Raw genomic sequence first — 21259 nt, forward strand, 5'->3', positions numbered from 1 at the left:
AGTTTAGAAAAACCATTAGCACCTTGTCCTTGTTTGTTCAGGGACGCAGTACGTCTAGGGGTATGCCAGGTATCTTCCTTTTCCCTTTCCTTAGACTGATCCATGTTAGCCTCCCCTGGACTAGAAACATCATTAGGGTCAATGACTGAGTTATCTACTCCTTTCCCTCTACCCAACTCTTGAACTGGTTGCTCTGCAGACTTATTCTCAGATGTGTTTCCCTGCTCCAAAGTAGTCTCTGCCTTAGACCCCACTCCTTTTTCCACCCACATAGGCTTAACATTCTTGCGGCAATCTGCCATAGTATGTCCAAAACCAGAACAAGTCTTGCATTTGGTAGGCAACCACTCATACTCGATCCCCTGCTCATAAATCTGCCCATGTTCGTTGACAAACTGTAAGCTTCAGGGAGGGTCATCTGTTATTTCCATCTCCACTAAGACCCTCGCAAACTGAACCCGAGATCGTTCCCTAGTGAATTTATCAACTAATAAGGGTTTGCCAATCGTGCTCACCAAAGCGCTAATACACTTGCTGCCCCAATACTGCAATCCCAGGTCATGAAGACAGACCCAAAGTGGCACCAACCGGATCAGTCTAATAGTACTCAAATCTGTTGTCCATGGCCTGATAATGACAGGTTTCCTATCGAATTGCAAGATTCCATTCTCTAAGACATGATCTCTAGTCGCTTCATCATTAAACTTCACCAAAGTTAACCCCATAGTCATTCTAGAAATTTGGGCAATCCCTAGATGGCCCCAAACTCTCTTTATGAAACCCTCAAATACTGCCATTGGAAATTCGCTCCCATCACCATGCAAATGACAGTAGAAGTTCAGTTAGCAGACTGAACCTTAACCTCTTCTATGTCTACTTGCGCCAGAATCTGTCCATTCTTGAAAATTGGTTCAGTGAACTCCAACTTCGGTTCAGAGTAGGAGAGCTTACTAGACCTGAATTGTTGCCAATGTTGCTGAGATTCAGACTGAAAATCCTCGTCCCTGCCTTTATCATTATCTTCACTCCCAATCGCCCAAGACTTAGGCCTAACATCTGGTTCAAAACCAATACCCTCCACTCCGATCTCCTGGGCACTCTTGCCCCTATGACTCAAATCACCTTTCTGCCGAGTCCCAAACCCAGGTATATCGGACACCTTCAGACTATCGTGCTCTGTCTCAGAACCTGCAAAACCCTCTGGCTCGCATACAACCGCCGCGTGGGTCACCAGAGGTAACATCTCGACTGGATCTTCATCATGAATGACTGGCTTACGAATCGTCTTTTTCCTCTTCGCCATGGGAGAGAAAAACCCGAACCTTTAGCCTGCTTAAATTTTATATTACATCATCATTTTTATTATGCGAGCCAGAGGAAAAAAACAATACATCATCATCATCATCATCATTTTTATTAAATCATCCTCGTCGTCATCATCATCATCATTTTATTAAATTTTATATTACATCATCATCATTTTTAATCATTTTTATTATTAAAAATATATATTTTAGAGTTTTTATTAATTATTTAAAATTAAGACAAAATTGATATAAAATGTAATTTTTGTAATAAAAAAACTATTTAGTAATGCAACATGTTACTGACTTACTATTTTGTTACTAACTGATATAAGTACAAATTTTTAACCTACTTACTAATTTTTGTGGCACAAAAAGGAGGTACTGACTTAAGTATAACTTTTTACACTTGTTCATTTTTGTGGCAAATTTTCCAAATTATTATTATTAAAATATGTATTATATTTTTCTGACAAAAAAAAACGTATATCTTTTCGAAACTAAAATAAGAATTAAAAAGTAAAAACAATACTAATAAATAAAAAATTAAAAAGGTTCACCATTTTATCTTCTTCGCTGCTGTAGTTCAGTTAAGCAGGAACTAGGAAGCTCATAGTTTCTTCAGCTAAATCATCAGTATTCACCATTGGCAGCTATTAAAAGCTTCACTGAAGCAAACAAATTGCACCCTTTTTACAAACTCTAGTAGCCCTCACTTGGGTCCAATCCAAGCTTTTTCCTCATTCGGTGAAGGTATTTTTCTTTCTATATCCCTTTCATAACCTAAACTGTTTTCTATTATAATGTTTTAGTTTTCTCATCTGAGGTTGGAACTAAGAAATGATATTGAAAATAGATATGGGTTTTGAGCATTACATGAAACAAGTGTTATTACTCAGGCTTTGTAAGAGAGTCTGTTTATGTTATAGAAAGACTTGCAATTTGGTAGTGGTTGATGATGTTCTCTTAGGACTGTTCTAAAGAACTGTCCGCACCATTCTAATCCACGAAGATTTACAATAAATTTTTAGATTATGGATGATGATATTAATTTTTTGCAACTTAGGCAGAACAGGCAGCATGTTCACTATAGTTATGTGTGGCCAAGTACAACATTGTTCTGTTATAGGATTGAGTATTTTTCTTTACTTTTTTTTACATGTTAAAGGAGAATTATAGCTGTGTACATACATTGCATATAGTTAGAGATTATTTATTTCTTCTTAATTATCTGAGATTACAACCATGGTTCTTCTACAGATATGTTTAATTAATTTCTGGAGTAGAAAAGCGAAAATGAAATTTTGTTGTTATTATTCTTCTCCTGCAAGCTCACATCTCTTAGTCACCAACTTTTCTCAGCAATCTAAGAGTCTAAAGCTTCCCGGTGAGGTATATTCCCTTGTTTAATTACTTTCTTTAATTTGAGTAATTTTTTTCAAGTGATTTTTCTCCTAACCGAAGTTTGTATTATTCTAACTGGCAAGAAATCTTAGTACTTGCAATACATTGTCTGTTAGTTATGTTTCATCGATTTATGATATTGTCTAAGTGCATCAGAATTTTCACGACTACATTTGAATGTCCATTTCAATTGTATATCTCTTTATTAGTTCTGGTAAAATGTAGCTCACATGTAAAATTTCCTCTAGCGAGATTGTTGAAGAAGCTTAAGTTGTGTGTTTGATTTTCAATTGTTTTTTGTCATTGCTATTTTATATGATTACTCTTTGTAACAGAACTAACATCTTAGTTTTTGTATATGTTAGATATCTTTCTGATATCTTTGAGACTTTGACATAACTGCATGTTAATGAATTTGACATATACTTGGTGTGTGGTGCAGAAAAGATGGCCTAATGAATCTTGTAGAGCTTCCAAAGTTTATGCTTATCACGGCTTAAAGACACCGCCATATAAGCTTGTAAGTAACTGCAGTATATGTATTACTTATCAGGACAAAATAAAAGGGAGCATAATAACTTATTCAAAGGTACTGCATAGAAACAAAAGTCAATAAAGCAGCTGGAAAGCTGCTATTTGTGTTGGTCAATTGCTAAACTACTAGTAGGAACATTATACCATGTTAACATAATTCATAACCTGCTTGTAGGCTCTTCTACGAATAAGTCCACCGATAATATCTGCAATGTCTTCTGAAGAGATTCATGATGTTTAATTTGTTTTTTTCATGTCATGTATGGGATATATGACATGATTTATCTTGTGACCCATTTCACTACTATCCTATGACCAATTTCAATACATGTCATATTAGTCACCCTGTATACCTTTTTGCTTTTATTAAAAAAAAAGAAGAGGAAATTTTGTATTAAATGATGCATGTACTGAAATTGGACAAGATTGATACAAAAGACTGCAAATATGAGCATATGAAAGATAAAGTTGTATTTGCTAGTTGGGTTGTTGTATTAGAAGAAATAAGGAAACAAATAATTTAAGGAGGAAAGACAGTTAGTGACTTAACTAAGAGTATTAAAGATTGTATGTTTTTGTGTTTGAAATATGTCCTTAGACACCAATAATTGAATAGAAAAATGAAGTTAAAATAAATATTATCAAAGGAATCAAAGGTTTGGCCTGAGCTTTGATGATTTATACACAATTAAATGATAAAATGGAAAAAAGGATTAAAGAAAGAAAATCCTTTACTGATTTGACTGCAATAATCATATTATACATGTAGACTGATGTATACTTTTGTTATAGAACTTATTACACTTGTAGCTGATTTTGAGTTCTTAACTTAAAAGTTGTAAGATTGACGATTTTACTTTTATCTGTAGAATGCTTTAGAACCCTATATGAGCCAAAAGACACTGGAGGTGCACTGGGGTGCACACCATCGTAATTACGTGGATGGTTTGAACAAACAACTGGAGAAGAATGACATGCTGTACGGTTGCACCTTGGATGAACTTGTCAAACTAACATATAATAATGGAAACCCTTTACCTGAATTTAACAATGCTGCCCAGGTATTACAATTTTGCTCAATATTTACTTCCATGACTTTATATTAAAATCTGTTTGTGTGAGCTTGTTCAAGTACATGTAGAATAGTGGTTTAATACTAAGGAAACAAAAACAAACAACAGTTCTTGTCCTTCCATATCTCTCTCCTACAAGGCCTTGAATCCCATCTTTAAGGTCATGTCTCAAAATCTGATTGTCGAATAGGGGCTTGACAAAGTTCATACTGATTTGAGTTTAGCCCATGGGATGGTAGTAACCAAGAGGTTGGGCAAACAACGAAAGAAATTCCTTTCTCTATGTGGGAGAGTAAAGATGAGAAGCCACATTCAGTATCTTGTTTTTGATGAGATGTAGTGATGATAAAAGATGAATTAAATAATCTTAACTGCACTAGGTTTGAATCCCTCTTGGGCACCTATATAGCGATTGCTATATTTTTGTAATCCCATATCCTCTTCTATGTCATTGAAATTCTACAATTTCTTTCCAACCAAACTGCCCAAAGAATAACAAGAATGACGACATTCCACAATAGCTTCTTCCTTCGACCCTTTGCTTCCCCATAGCCCTTCCTAAAACGACCACATTTTCCAAGATATCTTGACATGGGTAAGGCCAACCTCAATTATTCCTCATCTATTGAATAATCTTGACCCAAATGGCTTTTATTCCTCATCTATTGAATAATCTTTACCCAAATGGCTTGTGTGAAGGAGCAATGAAGGAACAAATGATTACTACTCAAACACCTTGTTTGGATTTGGATGGAGCGAGGTGGAGAGAGAGGAGTGGAAGGAGAGATAAAATCTTTTGTTTGGTAGGGATGATAGAAGGGAGAGTCTATCCCTCCAAATCCATAATTTTCAATTCTTCTATTTTGGAAGGAAAGGAGGAAGAGAGAGAAGCTTTAGTAGAAAAGTTACATATATACCCCTACTAAAATATAGTAAGAGAGAGAAGCTTCAAAAGAGTTTTTTTTGAATAAAATTACTTTTATATTTTGAGATTTTCTCTTTTTTACACTTTATTATACATATAGTAATATATTTTATTTGTTAAAAAGGTTTTTTTTTGAATAAAATTACTTTTATATTTTGAGATTTTCTCTTTTTTACACTTTCTTATACATGTAGTAATATATTTTATTTCTTAAAAAAGTTTTTTTTGAATAAAATTACTTTTATATTTTGAGATTTTCTCTTTTTTACACTTTATTATACATATAGTTTTTTTTAAAAAAAAAAATTAAATACAACTTGTTCAAAACCAAAATCACTAATATTGAAATTAGATTATCATTTTATATGAAAAAAATGACATTTTAAAATTTTTTAACTAATATTTTTTGAAATAAATTAACTAATAATATTGTTATCTTATAATAAATATTAATATATATATATTGGTGTAATAAAAAAATAAATTAAAAATAAAAGATTAAAATCTTATACAATTGACAATATAGTAATTTCATAACCAAAACTCTCTCCATCCCTTTCATTTTCCTTTTAATACAAAAAAAAAAAATGGAAAATTACCTTCTCTCCTTCCCAATTTATCAAACAACACGAAGGGCTCTCACCTTCCTCTCCATTCTTCTTCTTCACCCTTCTTATGTAATCTACATCCCTCCTTTCCATCTCTCTTACCAAACATAGCCTAAGATTGTTGTTTGCACATGAAACACCAATTGGGGGATACCTGGCAAAAATTGCTCCTCTCTAGGTTCTCACAAATATTTAACTTGTCCAGTGTTAGACCTCTGGTCAGGTACGTATATGTTAGGCATGGAAGGCAACAATAGAATATTTTTATTTTAATTGTTGTCTTTGCCCGAAATGAGAACGGGGAAGGATCAAGTGTTGAAAGTGTGTTTTCTAATTGAGTTGTCTTTTCTATGGTTTCCTATTGGTAGGCTAAGTAGGAGTCATGTTAGTCTTATCCTTTAAATAAAAGAGACTTTGACTATGAATAAGCATTGATGAATTTTGTAATGGTTTAGAGTAAAAAGATTACTCTGAGAAATTTCTCCAAGTTATCTCTAAATAACTTGGAAATTGTACAAACTTTTGGCTGTTATCAATAAGATTTTTCTATACATAGTTCTTTCAAGAACTGAACTGTGTACTAGTGTTTATCAAATTGGTATAGCTTAGACGACTTGGGAGAGAGAAGATGCTGTCGAAGAAGGGTGCAAAAAGAGGTTTCGATAAGGAAGAATGCTTTGAGGAGATGGAAGATACTGCGGCACCAAAATTGGGCACTGGAGGAGAGATTGACAAAGTTGTTTCAAGGAGGATATGTTGTCAGCAATGGAAAATCTTCTCAAGAATCATCAAGAACTCTTCAAGACCTCAAGGATTGATGTTCCAACAACACCTACCAGTCTGCCTTCTCGCAAGTTGATAGTGAGTCTGCTGTCGCAACCTGTTGAGATGTCTACTTCCGGCGACAGCATGGAGTACCAGCAAGATTTTTGCCTAAGAAGAATAGAGATGCCATCCTTTGATCGTATGAATCCAGACGAGTGGTTTTGAAGGCAAAATTGTATTTCTCCCTTCAACGATTTACTAATGAAGAAAAAATTAGAGCGACAATGATTGAGTTTTATAAACTTGGTGAAAATGATTGTGCTTTTCATTTTGTATATTATTTACAACCTAAAGCTATGAATACATAGGGGGTTTCGTATCATTCCCTCTTTAATATAAATTATATACAATAAATGGAATTCCTATAAAATAGGAAACTAAATAATAACGGGATATCAAATAAATAGGATTTGATTTCTTGGCTGTCAACACTCCCCTCAAGCTGGACCGTAGATATTGATGAGTCCAAGCTTGTTTACTAGGAAATCAAATTCTTGCTCAGATAACCCCTTTGTGAGAATGTCAGCTAGCTGTTGATCTGTATGAATATATTTAATGCTGACAATTTTCCTCCATCAATCTTCTCTTTAATAAAGTGACAATCCATTTCCACGTATTTAGTTCTGTCATGATGTATAAGGTTATGTGCAATACTGATGGTAGACTAATTATCACAGTAAAGCAAAATGAGGGCTTCATATTCAATCTTCAATTCCCCTAACAAGTGTTTGGTCCAAATTGCTTCGCACACTTCATGGGCCATGGCTCTATACTCAGCTTTTGCCCTGCTTCTTGCAACCACTGTTTGCTTTTTACTTCGCCGTGTTACCACATTTCCCCATACAATTGTACAATACCCAAATGTAGACTTTATATCATCAATTGGCCCATCCCAATCTGCATTAGTGAATACTTCAACCTTCCTCTCGGTCGTCTTTCTGAAGAAAAGATCCTTTCCTGGTGTTTGCTTTAGGTACCTCATAATTTTATATACTGCATTGAGATGTCCTTGACATGGATCATGCATATATTGACTGACCAGACTTACCGCAAAGGCAATATCTGGTCTGGCATGTGAGAGGTAGATAAGCTTCCCTACTAGTTGTTGGTACCTCCCTTTATCAACTGGACTTCCTTCAAACATTTTTCTCTTGTCTCCAAGCTCAATTGGGGTTTTGCTAAGTTTACTGTCGAGCATTCTTGTCTTATTTATGAGATCAAGAGTGTATTTTCTTTGGGATACAGAAATCCCTCTTTTGTTTCTAGCAAATTCCATTCCCAAAAAATACTTGAGTGCACTGAGATCCTTTACTTCAAACTCTTTTGCCAACATTTCTTTGATCAGAATTATCTCTTCAGTATGGTTGCCAGTGACAATGATATCATCAACATACACAATTAGTACTGTTATTTTCCCTCTTTCTGAGTGTTTGTTTAGCTTGCAAACTTTGGTTGTATTGGAAGATTCTTCAAAACCCGGAGGCTGAATCATGTACACTTCTTCCAGCCCACCATTTAAGAATGCATTTTTTTACATCAAGTTGATTTAATTCCCAATTCAAGTTGACTTCTAGCGAGAGCAATACTCTGATGGTATTGAGTTTAGCAACCAGAGCGAATGTTTCAGTGTAGTCAATTCCGTAGGTCTGAGTAAAACCCTTGGCAACTTTCCATGCTTTGTACCTCTCAATAGATCCATTTGAATTATATTTATCGTGAACACCCATTTGCACCCTATTACTTTCTTGTCCGGTGGTAACTCCACTAGTCTCCAAGTTCCATTTTGCTCAAGTGTTTTTGTCTCTTCGAGAACTACTGTCTTCCATTGAGGAGTACCAAGTACTTCATCAATGTTCCTGGGAATCACAACATCTGATAGACTAGAGGTAAAAACGTTAAATGGAGATGATAATTTTGCACAAGAGATGAATTTTGAAATAGGGTGTTGGGTGCAAGATCTAGTTCCATTTCTTATTGCAATAGGAATATCTAGATCTGACTGAGTGTTTGAAGGAAGAGTACCTGAATCATTTGAGAGAGCTGGTTCCATCATCGTATCGGGCTCTTGACTGTGATGAAGATTCGTTACTTGTTTATTTCTTTCTCTTTTGGTATACACTCGAATTTCTTTATGCATGTTTTGATCTTGAGAAGCAGGAGAACATGGAGTAGAGGATGGAGGAGAAGATTGATGATTTTTTGGTTCAGGAATGATTTCTAGCTTTGGAGGAAAGGACGTGTTGAGGGGTAATTCTAAACCCCACGACCACTGAGCTTCTTGCTCGTGATGGATGTGCTCCCATTGAAGCGAGGTGGGAGTGAAGTATGGAGAATTTTCGAAAAAGGTTACATCACTAGAAATGTAGAATTTCTTGGATATAGGACAGTAACAATGATAGCCTTTCTGTGTAAAAGACTATCCTAGGAAAACTGTTTTTATGTCTCTAGGATCAAGTTTACTCTGGTGTTGGGAGTGCATGTGGACAAAAGCAGTGCAACCAAATCCCATTCTTTAGAAGATAGGGACTTAGAGTGGTATTGAAGTATTCAATATCGTAATCAGTACGAAGTGTCCAAATAGATGTGTGGTACTGTGTTTGGATCATTTTGTGGAAGTCTTAGAAGACCTGACAGGTTTCAGATTTGTGCCTAAGGAAATAAACCCAAGTAATTCGTGTATGGTCATCAATGAATATAATAAACCAACGCTTATCATGAGAGGTAGTGACCTTTGATGGGCCCCATATGTCACTATGAACAAGAGAGAAAGGGCTAGAGGATGTATATAGTTTGTGAGGAAACGAAACACGAGTATATTTAGCAAGTTGACAAATATCACATTAAAAATCAACAATCTTTTTATTGATAAGCAAATAAAGAAACAAATGTTTTAAATATAAAACTTGGACGTCCAAGTCGACAATTCCACAACATAATTGTTCGAGTTGAGTTTTATGGAGGATTGACTAAGGAGCATTTATAAACGTTCAAGTTGTTCCTTATTGAATGAAGGGGCAGCAGTATCGCTCTGACTAGTGCTATTCTCAGTCTGAGTTTGGTAGGCCTTTGTGTCATTATGATGACGAGGAGTCCAGTTCGGTAGTTTGACATGAATTTCCCAACAAGTTGAGCGAGTGTGACCATGATGTTGACAGTGATCACATCAAGATCGGTCACCCTTGCGATTAGGTCGAGGGTCAGGATTGGATCTGCCAAATGGTGGTGGGCTGGACTTTGAGACAAGTGCTGAGCTCTCTATGGGCTGCAATTCTGGAGTGGTGAGCATGACGCGACGATGCGCTTCTTCACGTCTGACCTCAGAGAAAGCTTCTTCAGTGTCAGAAAGTGGGGAACGACCATCCAGACGCCCTATGACTTCATCAAGATTACTGTTTAATCCAGTAAGAAACTCAAAAACATTATTTTTCCAACTACTGTTGCTGAATCGTAGTGTAGTTAGCACACATAGGTGTGGTATCTAGATATAGATCGAGTTCCTGCCACAGATATTGTAAGTCCGAAAAATATTGGGTAACAGTTTGATTACCTTGTGTTATCCTTGTTTTTCACCTGTGACATGTGGCATGACCCAATGAGTCCGTGGGCCCTCTTAAGAGGTTTGGGCCCATCCTGAACTTGGTGAACAGGGAAGGAGGAAACCCCAGATAGCACAAGCACCATCGAGCCCAACAACATTCAATGGGTGCGAGCATAACAAAGGAACTGGGACTAAGATGCAGGCCCGACTCATCTTCCCAGCCCCGACCAACCTACATTCTCTGGGATGCCAATTGAGGTGGTAGACTAACTGGTCGATGGAGACGGACCTTATCAAAATCCAAGGGAGATGCTCAGTGTCACGATATCCATTTTGGCAAATGAACCCAAGCCCTGGTGAACGAACTAGGACTCTGGTAAGTGAATCGGGACATTAGTAAACGAACCTGGACCAGACGTCCGGGTAGGGCAAGCCTAGCTTTCCCCGATGCTAACCTGTCCCCATGAAATCCAGCAGTTGGTCTTCTCAAATAACCTGCAGAAGAGGGTACGCACAGAACGTACACTGTTCCTAGGAAACAGTATTGCCACCGCTCTGACAGATCCTGTCCCCAAGATCCCCTTAGAAGCCCACACGGACCAGTCCGTGCCAACATACACTGGGCAACTGTAAGGCTTGGCCACGCCTAAGCCAGCCCAATGGGCCCAGATTAGCTACATTTAATTATATGACATTCTTTGTATTATGGCTCCATTAGCGAGCAAACTATAATTACATCCCTATTGGGCCTGGATTAGTCCGACCCAGTGTGCTTGACTGCCTATAAATAGAGTCAGTTGTGCACTGTAGCGAAGAAAGAGTCTTTATTTATAGAGGGAGAAAAGGACTAAAAAGAAATTAAACTACAAAATGGGGCTTACAAAATAAATCTGAAATATTAATAATAAAATATGATTTTGAAAAATCAAATCTTATTATTAATATTAACGCCCCAACCATGTAAAAATTGTGATCGTTTATCTTTAATTATTTCTTTTCAGTTCTTACTTCTTAATATATTTCTAGTTTCCGAAATACTCGGTAAACACCTTGCTTGATTTCTTTGAGCTTGGTACGAACTTCAAAAATTTGAGAAGCATTACCAAGATCAGAATACATTTTTCAGACAACATCCCACACCTCCGTAACAGTCTTAGAGAATAAATATCTGCGGTTGATTTTTGAGTCCATTGAACTAATTAGCCACACTAAAACAATAAAATTTTTAGCATGCCGCACTTTGTACGTAGGATCATTAGAAGGAGGTGCATGAAGATTACCAGTAATGTACCGAAATTTCCCATGACCACAGATGGCAAGTTTGATTGATTGGGCTCACTGCAAATAATTTTTTCCATTAAGTTTATGAGATGTGATGTGAAGGGAGCCACTGTCAGAGCTATAAAAGGAGCCCATAGAACCACTGAGCTGAGTTTGGGCGGAATGGGGACCTTCATCTGTGGGTTGTGTTTGGATCGTGTAAAGCCCAATAGTTTGAGAGGAGACACTTCACTAGTGGACATCTTCACTCATGTGATTTGTGTCTGCGATTCTGGCTACGACCAACTGTGATGAATGGTCTTCTATGATTTGTGCGAGATCGAACTGGAGTTTGCGATTTGGACGATTAGGGGTTCTGCAACTCAGATTGGAGGTTGCCGAGAATTGCTGTGATCGGGGTTCTGCAACTTGGACTGGAGCTTGCCGACTGCTACGACTGCGACTGGAGCTTGCCGACAATTGTGACTCGGACTGGAGCTTGCTGAGATCGGCGACGCCGACTGGAGGAGACCGGCGACTAAGTTAGAGACCTATGCTGGAAAACAAAAGAAAAAAATGGCAGATGCTGGTTTGGACAAAGGGGTGCGGAGATGGAACCTTAGGTAGGGGTGGCAATTTGGGTCACGACACGATGACACGACACGACACGACACGATTAAAGTAAACACGAACACGACACGTTTAATAATCGTGTCGTGTTCGTGTTTGAGTTTTTGACACGTTTAATAATCGTGTCGTGTTCGTGTTTACCTTAATCGTGTCGTGTCATAATCGTGTCGACCCATTTAATAATCGTGTCGTGTCATAATCGTGTCAGACACGATAACACGAATACTTTACATAGGTTTTCTGATTTTTTTCGTATAATTATGATTAATCGTGTCATAATCGTGTTATCGTGTTCGTGTCGTGTTGACCCGTTTAATAATCGTGTCGTGTTCGTGTTCATATTTTTGACACGTTTAATAATCGTGTCGTGTTCGTGTCGACCTTAATCGTGTCGTGTCATAATCGTGTCGACACGAATCCGACACGTTTACACGAATTGCCACCCCTAACCTTAGGGCTCTGATACCATATAAACTTGGCGAAAATGAATTGTGCTTTTCATTTCTGTATATTATTTACAGCCTAAAGCTATGAATATATAGGGGGTTTCATATCAATCCCTCTTGAATGCATAATATATGCAATAAATGGAATTCTTATAAAATAGAAAACTAAATAATAACGGGAAACCAAATCAATAGGATTTGATTTCTTGGCTGTCAACAGGTTTAAAGGGAAAATCCTAATTTGGTATCAATGGGTAAGTAGGCAGAGACCCATTGTTTTATGGGAGGATATGCGTTCAAATTTAGAGGGACTCAACATGGTTCTCTTCATAAGCAATTTTTTGCTTTTCATCAAGAAGGAATGGTTGATGATTATTGCTATAAATTTTTGGAGTTGCTCACCCCCCGATGTTATTACAGATGTAGTGGCACTCAATCAATTTCTCAATGGTCTCAAGCGGGCTACACTTGAGGAACTTCAATTGTTTGAGCTCGATCGACATTTTATTTGGTACTTGGGTCATGCTAGTTTCACCAAGTTCATACCTATTTCTTCTAGCAATGAGCACACTGCAACTGTACACACCCCTTCACCAACAACAGGGCCCAACTTATGGGACAATATCGTAGATTGGCTGACTCAGAGTTGCAAGAAAAGAAGAGGGCATTTGTTATCGTTGTGATAACAAATGGGTGTTGGGGGCATAGATGACCAAAACGAGAGTTGTCTGTGTTGCTTACTCATGATGAAGAAAATGGACCCAAAACCAGGACAAGAGGAGGAAGAGGACGAACAACCAGACCAAACAATAGTGTTGGAGCTTGCTGAGATGTATAAAAATGTTGAGATTTCTTTAAATTCAGTGGCAGGACTATTTGCTCCAAAGACCGAAGATGAAGGGGTTTGTGGAAGAGCAAGAGGTGATCATCCTCATTGATTCCGAAGCAACACAATTTTATTTCAATCACTCTCATCCAGAAGCTACACATGCCATTTATGAAGACTATTATGGGTCAGGTAATGCAATTAAAGGAGAAGGCATTTGTAAGGGTGTGTTATTAGAAGTGCAAAGGTTGCATATTGTGGAAGAGTTTTTGCCTTTTAACCTAGGCAACTCAGATAGTATCTTAGGAATCGAGTGGCTTGCTACACTTGGGATGACTCACGTAAATTGGAAACTCCACATAATGAAATTTCAGTTGGGGGGAAGTACCATTACTTTGCACGGGCGATGCTTCTTTAGGGAAAACCTTGGTGTCCCTAAAGTCTATGATGAAGACACTCAAGAAGGAAGGTGCAGGGATTTTAATTGAGCTACACCAGGTGGTCATTGATGTTTTGGATCCTCCAGCAACACCTAATTTTCCTAAAGATGTGTTGGAAAATTATCAGTTCCAAGCCGCGCCATGCCTCCCACCTCCTAGATAGCAAGAGCATTCGATAATCCTACAAGAGGGTACTGCCCTAAATAATGTGCACCCCTATTGATACTCTTGATTCCAAAAAACTGAGATAGAAGATTAGTGAAGGAGATGTTGCAAGCTGGAATTATTTAGGCCAGTTAAAGCCCTTTCTCTAGTCCAGTTCTTTTAGTTAAAAAAAATAAAATAAAAGATGGGCCATGACATATTTGCATTGATTGTAGGTCCTTGAACCGAGTCACCATTATGGACAAATTTTCTATTCCAATCATTGGTGAGCTTTTGGATGAGCTCCATGGGGCGCAAATAGTTTCAAATCTGGATTTGAAGTTAGGCTACTACCAAATTCGAGTCCAAGTGGAGGATGTGCATAAGACAACGTTCCGAACACATGATGGTCACTATGAATACTTGGTGATGCCATTTGGAATCACCAATGCTAGCGCCACATTTCAGTCCCTTATGAATTAGATTTTTTGCCCCTATTTACGCAAGCTTGTCTTAGTATTTTTTAGGACATTCTTGTGTATAGCAGCGACAAAACAGCCCACAAAAACCATCTATCTCTGGTCTTTCAAACCTTACAACAACATCAGCTCTTTGTCAATCAAAAGAAATGCGATTTTGGTAAAAGACATCTTGCCTACCATATTATCTCAGGACAAGGTGTGCAAGATGAATTGGGCAGTCCCAAAGAACATAAGACGACTGCCAAGATTTTGGGGTTACGAGGTACGATGGAAAATTCATCACTGAATATGCAAATATTGCTTGGCCACTAAGGGATCAACTCAAGAAAGATAGTTTTTCTTGAAACGTAGCAGTTGCAGAAGCTTTTCACAAACTTAAAATAACTATGACTATAATTCCGGATTTAGCAATGCTTGATTTTTCACAACCTTTTATTGTAGAAACTGATGCTTCAGGATATGGTTTAGGTGCTGTATTGATGCAAGGGTCTCGGTCAATAGCATTTTACAGCCATACCTTGGGGCCAAGAGGATGACAAAGTCAGTATATGAAATAGAATTGATGGCTATTGTGCGGTCTTAAAGTAACGACCATACTTTTTGGGGAGAAAATTTAATGTGTGCACCGACCAACAAAGTCTCAAATTCATGTTGGAACAAACTGTAGTTAACAGTGAATATCAGAAATGGATGGCAAAGTTAATGTGTATGAATTTGAAATACAATATCGACCCAATGCAAGCAATAGAGTGGCAGATGCCTTGTCCTGCAAGCTTGACAATATGGAGTGTGATACCCTACAAGTGCCGCAGTGGAAACATTGGCCTAGCTTACAACTACAATTACAGAAGACATTTTCATCAAAAACATCACAACCGAGCTTCAACAAGGGCAGCAACAATATGGGTTTAGTTTAGACAATGGTGTTCTCTTTTACAAAGGCCGCATAGTTATTCCTCAACACTCCAACCTCAAACAAATTTTTTTGGCTGAGTTACATAACTCTCCAATGGGTGGCCCCTCTGGGGAAATCAAAACATACCAACGTCTAAAAGTTGAAGTGTATTGGTTGGGTGTGAGAAGGGATGTCTTGCACTATGTGAGTCACTGTAGTACTTGCCAACAACAAAAATACCAAGCCACAACTCCAGCTGCGTTATTGCAACCTATTCCTCTTCCTACAAAAGTTTGTGATGAACTTTCCATGGATTTCATATTGGAGCTGCCAAAATCAGAGGGGTGGGACACAATTCTTGTTGTCGTGGACTGTTAGACATAATATGCCCATGTTATCAGGTTGAAACACCCCTTCACAGCTGCTTCCGTTGCCAAGATATTTATACAAGAAGTGATATGCTTGCATGGCGTTCCTTAATCAATCATCTCTGATAGAGACCACACTTTTACAAGTAACTTTTGGAATGAATTGTGCAAGCTATAGGGCACTGCTCTTAAGAAGAAGAGTGCATCTTATCACCCCCGAACCGATTGCCAAACGGAAATGATATACCGCACTCTTGAGACATATTTGAGGTGTTTTGCTACCAACAAAAAGAGGCAATGGTCCAAATGGCTTCCTTGAGCAGAATATTGATACGATACCTTTACTCATTCAGCAACAAAATGTACCCCATTTCAAGCTCTTAATGGTCGTGATCCTCCTCCCTTGCTGCATTACACTACTAATGTCTCTGTCGTTTCAGCCGTGGATACCTTGTTGGAAGATAGAGATGCTATTCTTGATGACCTTCGAACGCACTTACTTCGCTCTCAACAGAAAATGTGACACTATGCAAATGTTAAATGCTCCCAGGTTGAGTTCACAGTGGGCGATATGGTGTTCCTTAATCTCAGACCGAATTGGCAACAATCCTTGGAAAAAAGGGAATATGAGAAGTTGGCTGCAAGGTTATATGACCCATTCAAAATTTTAGCAAAAGTTGGAGAAGTCACCTACCGAGAAAGCACACGAAAATGCCTTGTCTTCCGCCACACTTCCTCCCCAATTATCTCCTGACCTGAAATTGCTTGTTGAACAAGAACAAGTGTTGAATATCCGCCAAGATAATGCCAAGTGGTCAGGTGCTTGTGAAGTCCTCATCAAACGGAAATCCCTGCCAAATTTTGAAGTCACTTGGAATGATTATGAGATGATCAATACTCAGTTTCCTAAGTTCCACCTCGAGGACAAGGTGAAAGTGGAGGACAATTGGGAATGATTAAGTGTTAAAAGTGTTGTTTTTAATTGAGCTGTATTTTCTACAGTTCCCTATTGGTGGCTAAGTAGGAGTCATGTTAGTCTTAGCCTTTAAATAAGAGAGACTTTGACTAGGAATAGGTATTGATAAATTTTGTAATTGGTTAGAATAAAAAGAATACTCAGGGAGATTTCTCCAATTTTTCTGAAAATAACTTGAAAATTGTACAAAGTTTGGCTGTTATCAATAAGATTTTCCTATTCATAGTTCTTTCATGAACTGAACTGTGTAGCAGTGCCTACCATACAGAGCTATCAACCAACCAAAATCCTTAATCTTTGAAAGGGTCAAAGATTTCCAAATGAAATAATACTATTTGAACCTCACAGGACCATCTCCTCAACTAACTTCCTGAAAATGGACTTGCATGAAAAAGTCTCGGTCTCCTCAACTTTCCAAATCCTTCTATTAGCTATTATTAGCTATTGTCATGCAGGACTTGTGAGAATCTAACAATAAAATTAATTTTGTGACTTGTAACAATTTTCTTTTATTAAGGATCCTAAAGAACTCGAGATCCTTACCTACTAAAGCCTTATTCAATATCTTAGAATGTTGTAATGTTTGTGTTGTTTTTTAAATCTGCATGCACCTGCCATGCCATCTATAGAAGAAATTTTTTGTTTCTATCCTATTCTATTTCATACTAAAATATGTATATACATAGTTTTTTTTTCTTTTCAATTCTTTCCTTATTTTGCATGCTAAGTCCATCTATGTGGATTATGTTTTGTGAACCAAATAAAGCTCCAATAACTCCTAATTATATTTTACAAGGTTTGGAATCACGACTTCTTTTGGGAATCCATGCAACCTGGAGGAGGGGACATGCCTGTACAGGGCTTGCTTGAGCAAATAGAAAATGATTTTGGTTCTTTCACAAATTTTAGAGATCAATTCACAGAAGCAGCACTTTCACTTTTTGGCTCTGGATGGGTTTGGCTTGTCTGTAAGTCTTTCACCACCACTTTATTATCAAAGTGATTTGATTTATTGTCTTTTGGAGTTTTTGACAAAAGGTTAAACATTTGACACTAACTTCAGATGAAATTTGTGTTAGTTTAATATGTTACCAATGCACCTCATTTCCTCCTCTCGTAATATGCTTTAACCAGAAATACCAATATATACTTGCATTTTATATTCATTTGGACTGGGTACCAAGATTTAAGGCATAAATAAAGGTAATTTAATGTCTACTTTTCTAGACCTTTACGAACAACTGTCTTCTTCGAGGCTACAATGGTACATACCACTAGTTATGAATTGGATGTATGGTTCTAAGCATTGCATTGCCTTGCTTGTCAATGACAAGAACCCTCTTTTACCACAAGTTATGTTTTAAGGAATCATCAGAATTGATATTTAATATCATGGGAATCTTCTATCACCAAAACCTAATATCCTGCTAGTGTTATATTGATACACATCTTTTGGTTATTATTAACATGTCCTTGTTTGTTTGATCACTTTAGTGAAGAAGAATGAGAAGCGACTTCAAATTACCAAATCATCAAATGCAATTACCCCACTTGTGTTGGATGATATAGTAGGTCAACAAAATTTTCTCTGTCTATTCCTTAAATAGCGTCGTAAAAAATTGAAAATTAAGAATCATCTTTTCATCTCTTATGCAGCCCATAATTAGTTTGGATATGTGGGAGGTATGCTATCTCTCTCTCTCTCTCTCTCTTTAAGATTACTAATTCTCTGTAGTTTTGATTGTATTGATTATATCCCGTTCCTCATGCAGCATGCATATTACCTGGATTACAAGGTAAGTGAAATGACCACACCTAACTCCTTTCCTTAACAATATTATTTTCTCTGTGGTGACCCTCTCTTTGCATCTTTTAACAGAATGACCGAGGGAAGTATGTTGATGTGTTTATGAACCACCTCGTCTCTTGGAACATGGCAATGGCTCGCATGGCCCGCGCCATGGCTTTTGTGAATTTAGGCCAGCCTCAAGTGCCTATTGCTTAGAAATATACTTTTTGAAGTAGCTCATGGCCCTTCCAAGTGATTTTGCTCTCCTATTAGTTTTTTTTGCTTGTGCAAAAACTCCGATGATGCATACATTGGTTGTCTTGAATTGCCTTTAGTGTAGCAAAGTGAGAGATTACAGTGCATCAAGCTTGTCCGTGGGAACTTAGTGAAAATAGAAACTTAAAGAAATGAAGACACCACTTTATTTAGCTAACAATATCTTAGCTGAGATATTGTAGAAGATGAAACGACAATGGTAATGGTGTGTTGTGCTGCTTCTTAGACTTCTCTTAGTTGATGCTACGTTAGGCTGGGAGTAAAGAAAATAGAATGTGTTTATGGAATTAAAATTTGTAAGTTAATTACTTTTAGTTTTATTTTTATATACATTTTTTTTAGAAATTTACATTTGGCATCATTTTTATCACTTAATACCAAAAATGCATTGACCCATCTTTGTTTGTGGCTATGAAAACTTCATTGAAAAAAAATATAATGCCATACAACCTAAAAAGACTAAATATCCCAAAGAAAGTCAAGGATATCACCTAACCAAACAAGTTGTCTCTACATCCTAAGAGTATGCGCAGCTAATCCATGTGTAGCCACATTGGTTGAACGACGAGCATGAATTAGGGACATTCATAGAAATTTGGATAACATGTTATATCATCTAGCAAGGATCCAAGGTCATTGTAAAAAGTGTGTTGCTTAGTGTAAGCAGACACAAGTGCTAAACAATCAGTCTCTATAATATGCACTGAAAGTCCTATTGATATAAGTCAATCCAACTCCACCATCAACGCTACACATTCTTCTTGGATCACTAAGAAACAACTACAAAATAAAAACATTAAGAAAACAAACCAACATTAGTAGCCTTAAATAAGCACTAGAAATTTAGACAACTAATAAAAGATCAAAGTATATATATTTAGGGAAATTTGAGTTTTAATGCAATAAGTGACACTACATTTAAAAAATATCATATCCCTATATAACTCTCATTTTGGTGCTACTAATGACGTTACTACCCAAAATACCTCTGGCATAATTTTCCCTCTCTTTTTCTCATAGTCTTCACTCTCCATCTCTTATGTTTTCTCTCTCTATCTCTCAAACTCTCGTACACACAAAAAAGGCCAGCCACCATTAATTTGCATTTCGGATCTAGGGGCAAGTTGTGAGTCCTTCAAGTCAAGAAACTTCATTTTGGATTTCAGATCTAGGGGAAAAAATCGTATGGGTAAGTATATATTTGTTATATGTAGTGAGGAAACTTGTCTGGTTACATTACTTGTCTTATTTCGAACAGATCTGTGTATGCCTTCATGTTTTATTGCAATTTTTCACTGTCGGAATGAATTTTGGATACTTCATGCGTTTTTTTCTGGATTTTTTTCCTGCCTCGATGAGTTTCGATGAAACTCGATAGGTCTCGATGTGTTGCATGCATGCTGTCTCGATGGTCCTCGATGGACCTCGACGTGCCTCGATAGTGTTAGGATGTTAATACCTCGATGGTCCTCGATTGTACTCGATAATACTCGATAGGTGTATAAGAGTTTAATTGGATTTAATAACTCAATTGTACTCGATAGGTGTACAAGAGTTTAATTGGATTGTTTGCCTCGATAGTCCTCGATTGTACTCGATAAAACTTGATAGGTGTATAAGAATTTTATTGGATTGTTTGCCTCAATAGTCCTTGTAACGACCCAAAATTACTAATAAGGCTTAAGGACCTTGCTTAGTGTGCCGGGAGGGCATAATTGGAGGTTATGTGAATCAATAGTGTGAGAATGCATGATTATGAGTATTGGGTGAGCATGCGGGCCCTGTTCGACTGGTAATGGCTTAATCGTAATTTTGGCCCGTTAGGGCATAAACGTAATTGTGTGTGATAAATTGTTGAGACCACATTATTATGTGGATAGGTAGATATATATATATATATGTGAAATATGTAAGAACCACATTATTATGTGGATAAATATGCAGCCGGTGACTTGGGGCGATCCTAGGGAGCTAGATAGCAGGAAAGTCACAACGGGGCTTAATCCTTGACTTTGGGCAAGTCATGGGTACTTTAGGTATCGTGTAGTGATTTGGAATATCGGGTGATGAAAATAAATATATGGAGATATATTTGAGGTTAGAATGTTTAGGCGGGAGTACTGGGGAATTTTACTATTTTGCCCTCGGGGACGTTTCCGGTACCCCAAGCTTTGGGATTAGTCTAACAACCTAAGGATATACTTGGAAAGACTTAGAAAATACTAGATAGAAAATGTAAACCGACCTTTCAGCCTTCTCTCCCTTCTCTCTCTTTCCTCTCCCTCTTAAGGAAGAAAAACTCTGATTTTGTAAAGGGAAACCAGCTAATTTCTGGGAATTGAAGGGGATAAGCTAGAGGATTAGCTCAAGAACTAATCAAGGACTGAGATAGAGCCAAGGTAAGCTTTGAATTTTCGTTTATGAGGTTAGGAATTTAGAGAAATGGCTGAGTTTTAAATATCTGTGATTTTGGTTTTTAAGGTGGAAATTGAGGCTTGAAACTTTGAAGATAGGTC

General features: G+C 37.3%; 1 protein-coding gene across 1 annotated transcript; it reads left to right on the forward strand.

The window, feature by feature from the left end:
• The first annotated feature begins 1843 nt into the window (after nt 1-1843).
• LOC133818871 (superoxide dismutase [Fe] 3, chloroplastic) lies at nt 1844-19092 on the forward strand. Its single transcript, XM_062251974.1, has 9 exons — nt 1844-2057; nt 2565-2696; nt 3151-3228; nt 4112-4303; nt 17475-17646; nt 18173-18246; nt 18335-18361; nt 18451-18474; nt 18558-19092. Exons 2-9 carry the CDS (start codon nt 2601-2603, stop codon nt 18681-18683), a joined length of 789 nt encoding a protein of 262 aa, XP_062107958.1. The 5' UTR covers nt 1844-2057; nt 2565-2600; the 3' UTR covers nt 18684-19092.
• The last annotated feature ends 2167 nt before the right edge of the window (nt 19093-21259 follow it).

The sequence above is a fragment of the Humulus lupulus genome, chromosome 2 (assembly GCF_963169125.1).
Source record: "Humulus lupulus chromosome 2, drHumLupu1.1, whole genome shotgun sequence".
NCBI classification, from domain to species: Eukaryota; Viridiplantae; Streptophyta; class Magnoliopsida; order Rosales; family Cannabaceae; genus Humulus; species Humulus lupulus.